Raw genomic sequence first — 5,972 nt, 5'->3', positions numbered from 1 at the left:
CCCCCAAAAAAAAAAAAGAAAAAAAGAAAGAGAAACAAAAGTTAGCCGAATCATTTGCATTTGTACATGGAGATATTTGTATATGTTGATCTGCTACGTGCTTCAATTTTTATGTTGTATCATGTACGGAGAACAAAAATGGTTTTTACTTGTCGTAACAGTCATTCAAGGAAATGGTTGCGATGTGTTTGGTGAAAGATCAAACTAAAAGGCCAACCGCTGAGAAGTTGTTGAAGCATTCATTTTTCAAATATGCTAAGCCCCCAGAGCTTTCTGTAAAAAAACTCTTTGCTGACCTGCCACCACTTTGGAATCGAGTTAAAGCTCTACAGGTATTTCATGGTATTGTTGTTCTAGGGTTGCTTAATTTTCCTACTTATCATTGTTTATTGCTGATTGATGAAATTATTGCAGCTTAAAGATGCTGCCCAACTAGCTTTGAAGAGAATGCCTTCTTCCGAGCAGGAAGCATTATCACAGGTTTGTGACAATTGTTTCATCAATGACATTGTTCATTAGTTTTGAATGGTTATGCTATCTAAGTTCCCGTGCATTTATTTGTTCCAGTAGCTGCAATGCTATTCTTCTGTGCGCAAAAATGCCATTCAACTCTTAAATTAGGTTTCCATCGTTGATGAGAAAATGTAATCAGCCTCTTCAATATGAATTCCAGATCTTTGGATCTCCATTTTTCTCTTTTGAACTTTGTGCATTCCATGAAAATCAGAGATATCTAATTGGTAGGTGTATAATTGCTATTTATAACTGTCAAATCCATTCTGTTGGTTCTTTATATACTTTTAAAGAATGTTGTACTTTCTATTCCTGTCTTCTTTGGACATGGGGATAGGATGTTGATGACGTATCTCTGGTTTCAAAAGAAAAAGCAAAAAAGATGGGTGACGATGTACTCAGATAATGTTTTGATGTTTTTAGCCAAAAGGATTGCTTCTGATATTGTGTCTATGGCCCTGTTTATATCTAAAAGCAAGTAAATGCATTTTCCATCATCTTTTTCCCTTTTTGCAAGTGTTAATGTTGCTTACGCCAGTCCTTCTCTTTTCATGTTTCTTTATCTGTGGCATGTGAGTGTGAACAAGGTGAGAGTTTCCTTCTTCAAAATCTCCCATCTGTTTTAACATGTTGTTGTTCTTCACAGAGTGAGTACCAACGGGGAGTTAGCGCCTGGAACTTTGATTTGGAGGATTTAAAGCTTCAGGCTTCACTGGTATATATATGAGAGGCGTCTCTTTATATCTGATAAAGATGCTCTTTCACTTTTGCTCCATGAATTTTGCCATCCTAAATTTAATAGTCTCTCGATTTCTGGGGCAGGTACAGGATGATGATGAAATACAAGAAATTAAGGAAGAAGATGATACCATCAAAGCTTATATGAACTACAAGGTCTTTGCCAGTCTTTTCTGTGGTGCTTTAGTCTATTTTCAAGTTATTCAGATCAGCCTTGAACTGTTCTCCTATTTGCAGGAGAAATCTGTTGCCCTACAATATGCTGGAAAATCAACCCCTAGAAAAGATTCTATTGCCAGGTATATTCCTTTTTCATTTTGACCAGCCACATAGAATCTGTCGTAGAAAGATCTCAAAATGTAGCTGTTAGTAACTTAGTTTGCTAGAGGGAATTGACGCCTTGTTTGAATTTTGAACTTTTTTGAACTTGAATTCCTTGAACTTTTAGGTGTTAGAACTAGTTAAACCATTTTGGGCCAACTATTATACTCCCACCATTTATTTTTCCAAGTCATACTTTTTTGGTGCGGAATTTAAGATGTTAACTTGACATATATATTATATTGATGGAATAAATATTAAATTAGTGATTGTAAAATTAGCATGATACTGAAATATCATGTTGAAGTTCTAAATTTGGATACTTAAACAAATCTTTATCATAGGAAGTTGTGGAAGACTTATTGTATTATGGGATGGTGTCAAACATTTTGAATTTCCCACAATACTAAGCATGTCATACAAATAGAGGTGCAGGCTGTATGTGCTTTCATGCTAAATATTGTTCTTACAGTCCATATTGATGTATTTAAGTTAGTTTGTTCGTATTTACGTTAAGGGTAGAAGGGTAGAGGGGTGATCCATTATCCACTATGCATCAGTAACCTCAGGTGTTTTTCGGTTTTAAAAAGTAGTTGTCTTATACATGATATCCTCTCTTCTGGAGCGTATTTTTTTTCCTGTGGAATCAAGTGCAAACCACATATTTTCAATATAATTTCTTATCTTCTTCAGAAGATATAAAACATCAGCATATTTTGTGAGAACTGCTCTCTCCTGGGGAGAACATTAATAATGGTTTTGTCATCACCACGAAAATATGATAGTTTAGGTAATGGTTATGCATTGGCTAGATTATGTGAGCTTTTAGTTAAAATTTTATTTTTGGTCAAGCTATGCCTTGGATTATTATCATCTCAATTTTAGTTTTCGTTGAACATCTTGTGCCCAGTGAGCAAGAAAGTATTGGTGAAGTGCCAGTAGCTGAATACGAGATCAAGAAGGGAAAAGATTTGGAGAGCAGTACACCAGATTCTGATCATTGGGAGAAAAATGGACTGAAGAAGAATGCATCAAAAACAGAGTTGCCACCCCTAACCTCAGACAGGGATGCCTTACCAGCCAAGAGTAGAACTCAAACACCAAAAGCTCGTCAAAGTCAGAGTGGACCACTTATGGCTGGCGCTGTACTTAGTCACTCGGCATCAGAAAGAGTTCGAAGCTCCGAAAGGTTCTGTACGACTCATTGTTTTCTTATTCTACTGTATCTTACATTGCGCCAAAGAAAAGCATTGCACCGAAACTTTAACTAAGAAGCTTTATTACTTTTCAGGAATCAAATTGCCTTTCTTTTCATATCATTTCAACTGTAATAGGGTGAAAGGAAATTGGTTAGAACTGAATGCTCAAACTTGGTCTCTCTACTAATATGGCAGTCCCCAATTTTTATTTTTTAAAATGTTTCTTCATTGGAACAAAACAGATTTCCACTGGAGAAGGAATTCTCACAGGAATTTTGCTCTAAAGTTAGTGTGTTGGATTCATTTTGTGGAGGCTAAAATCAGTGTGTAAATCATCCAATAGCATTCTAATGTAGTTCATTGTGCTTTATTTGACCATTTGCATATATGACTGTTTATTTGGACACTGTTATCAATTGAGAACTTTCAGTGAGGCAACTTATGCTGCTCTTGCAGAAGTGAGATCGAAAACCAACAACCAGGAGATAAAGCTCATCCAGTGCGAAGAGCACCCAGCTTTAGTGGGCCTTTAATGCTTCCAAATCGAGCTTCAGGAAATAGTTTATCAGCTCCGATTAAATCATCTGGGGGTATTAATGCTTTCAAGACAAGTTCATTTTTTGCTATTGTGTGTAAGACCCACAATGGTTTATAGAAAAATTCTAGGTGGCATACTATTAAAGGCAGACTTCTCTTTGCAGTAATGATAATTTTTATTTGTTCAGGATTCAAAGATTCCTTGGATGACAAGTCGAAGCCGAACTTGGTCCAAATAAAAGGCCGTTTCTCTGTAACATCAGAAAATGTAGATCTTGTAAAGGTAAATCATATTTTGTCATTCTCTTTCTTTTAGATGACTATTTGCTAACTTAAATATTTATGTTAGGATATTCCATTATGTACAGTTCCTCGACGATCTTCTCAAGTAAGTGGTGTGGTGTTGCCTTCTCAAAACAACTCAAGTATTTCATTCCTGCTGTATCTTTGACACAAGATTTCTGTGATTCACAGGGATCACCACTTAGGAAGTCTGCTAGTGTTGGAGAATGGCTGGTCGAATCTAAACAAATGGTGTGTGTATAGTCCCTTACTTTACAGCTGTAGTTAACTGATGTGATTATGTTAAAACTTGAGCTCCATCCTGATGGTGCTATTTTGTCTTAACCAAGAGAAAAAGCAAAGAACTTGTTGTAATACTGCATTTTTCATAAATTTTCAGCCACCCAGTCAACCGCCCAAGGAACTTGCCGTTAATAATATTCCTGCTTCAGTTCTCATGCCTCACTTACAAAATCTCTTTCAACAGACGTCAATTCAACAGGTAAGGCATCAGTGTATGGTAGGGATGCAAGATCCGTGTCCCCCCTCCCCCCACCACCCACCCAAACGCGCACACAGGAAAAATTACAGAACAAAAACAAGAAAAGAAATGTTAAGTTCAGGATTAACTAGTGCGTTTCTATTTCTCGGTTGTTCTAACGCTTAATTTCTACTGCATTTGTTATCAGGATCTCATTGTAAATCTATTGAGTAGCTTGCAACTATCTGAGGCAGGAGATTGTAAGTATGAGGAAGAAATGTCTGATGTCCTTATGTAAAGAAATATGTTCTACCAATAGTAACATGGATTCAGATTTACTTAGATTGAAATTTCTTGTTCTGTCAGCTTCTCAAAATGGGAAGTTATCTCCCTTACAGCGCCCAGAGAGCAATGGAATTGTAAGTACATGTCTTTGCTTTGAAAATTTGCTTAGCTTTAAGACTCTGAGAAACTGCAAATGTTTACATGGAGCTATATAAACATGTCTCTTATTGGGAACTTCGTCTTTTATCACATGGCAACCATTCATTTTGATGAAGACACTTCCATTTTACAGGTTGAAGCAGCTGTTTCTGAGAGGGAGAAGCTATTATTAGTCAAAATATCTGAGCTTCAGGCTAGGTCAGTCCACTGTGGACGCAAATCAACTGTGGTGCATTTTTCTCACAGTTCTATGTGGGACTTTTAATTGAAGAACTGATCTTCTCTCTACTTTGCAGGATGATTAATTTGACAGATGAGTTAACTGCAGAAAAATTAAAATACTGGCAGGTGAGTGCACACTCGTTTCTTTGATGCAAAGGTCTATGTAATATTAATTGAATTGAAGTAAATGAAAAGATAGTAATAGAAGACCAACTGTGTGGAACTATCTCTCTACTTTGATGAGGTTTAAAAAACTAGGTCCAAAGTTAAAACAGTTGAGGGGATGAACTGGAAAGGTTTATTTATAGCATCCAAGTGTGCTGCTAACAATGGTTTTGACCTGCTACAGTTGCAACAGCGGTTAAATGCCATGTCAAGTTGCGGAGAGGATGGGGACAGAAGAGAGTTGGAATCCTGATGACAATGATATGTTTCATATATAAACACCGTGTATATTCAGGTGTCTATTTGATGTTGCTAGAGCAGATAATTTTTGATTTCTTTCAGTCACATATAAATGCCTTGAACAGACGTAATTTTCGTTTGCTTTTGCAGGTTTAAGTATAGGAAGAGGCAGAGTGTAATTATTCTTATGTCACTGAATCATGCACTTGTCCTTGTTGAATAGCTCGTGTGGGAAGAATCCATCTCCAAGTAGCAATAAACAAAATAATGAGCGCATAGATAATTTCTTCATTTGTTTTGACAAGTAGGAGCTGAAAACAAGCTTCTTGTGCAGATTCACGTCAAGGGATTATTATTTTTATTTAGATATAGAAGATTGTGGAGGGAGGAAGGGCGGGCAGAGACTAGAGAGTGGGAGTGGTGGATTCAATTCCGAATTTCATTTGTAGATCCTTAGTTTATGATGTAGTCAATATTAAGGTGTAATTTTGTATCATATATGATCATGAGATGTGTGTTCAATAAAGCTTTTAGCTTCACAAGCATCCCTCAAGCCTAACATATTTGTGGCCGTTGCCAAATTGTGATTGCATAAATGGAGAGATGGATCTGGTACTGCTGGACCCAATTTATATTTGGACATCATGTCTTCTGTTAGATAGGAATAATTTTATTCTTTTGTTTGATAAAAATAAACGTGGTGGGATATACCTTACTGCTGGGTGGGTATGTTGATACTGGTTTGTAAAATAACGTTTATACTTATGTATATACTAGTCTTTGCGCACGTGCAACGCACGTGTACCCTATTAATTAATATTTCGTTTTTT

The 5,972-nt window shown here is 36.5% G+C and overlaps 1 protein-coding gene across 3 annotated transcripts in view; it reads left to right on the top strand.

Moving 5' to 3' along the window:
- The window catches only part of LOC107028803 (serine/threonine-protein kinase fray2), an 11,407-nt gene extending 5,625 nt beyond the window's left edge, over positions 1 to 5,782 (top strand). Inside the window, exons 7-23 of one of the 3 annotated variants that reach the window (XR_003579991.1) lie at positions 162 to 332; positions 415 to 480; positions 1,160 to 1,228; positions 1,336 to 1,407; positions 1,489 to 1,550; positions 2,483 to 2,761; positions 3,228 to 3,361; positions 3,497 to 3,591; positions 3,677 to 3,696; positions 3,783 to 3,842; positions 3,991 to 4,092; positions 4,280 to 4,331; positions 4,438 to 4,490; positions 4,649 to 4,713; positions 4,812 to 4,863; positions 5,087 to 5,197; positions 5,293 to 5,782. Coding sequence is in view for 2 of the 3 variants with exons in the window: in XM_015230004.2 (XP_015085490.1) it covers positions 162 to 332; positions 415 to 480; positions 1,160 to 1,228; positions 1,336 to 1,407; positions 1,489 to 1,550; positions 2,483 to 2,761; positions 3,228 to 3,361; positions 3,497 to 3,591; positions 3,658 to 3,696; positions 3,783 to 3,842; positions 3,991 to 4,092; positions 4,280 to 4,331; positions 4,438 to 4,490; positions 4,649 to 4,713; positions 4,812 to 4,863; positions 5,087 to 5,155 (1,440 nt within the window). In the remaining variant the exon portion in view is untranslated. Of the gene's footprint in view, positions 1 to 161; positions 333 to 414; positions 481 to 1,159; positions 1,229 to 1,335; positions 1,408 to 1,488; positions 1,551 to 2,482; positions 2,762 to 3,227; positions 3,362 to 3,496; positions 3,592 to 3,657; positions 3,697 to 3,782; positions 3,843 to 3,990; positions 4,093 to 4,279; positions 4,332 to 4,437; positions 4,491 to 4,648; positions 4,714 to 4,811; positions 4,864 to 5,086; positions 5,198 to 5,292 lie in introns of all 3 variants that reach the window. The other 2 variants (XM_015230004.2, XM_015230005.2) reach the window with 2 other exon arrangements.
- The last annotated feature ends 190 nt before the right edge of the window (positions 5,783 to 5,972 follow it).

Source organism: Solanum pennellii, chromosome 8, assembly GCF_001406875.1.
Source record: "Solanum pennellii chromosome 8, SPENNV200".
Classification (NCBI taxonomy): domain Eukaryota; kingdom Viridiplantae; phylum Streptophyta; class Magnoliopsida; order Solanales; family Solanaceae; genus Solanum; species Solanum pennellii.
The sequence above is the reverse complement of the archived record's forward strand: the minus strand, read 5'-3'. Positions and strand labels throughout refer to the sequence as shown.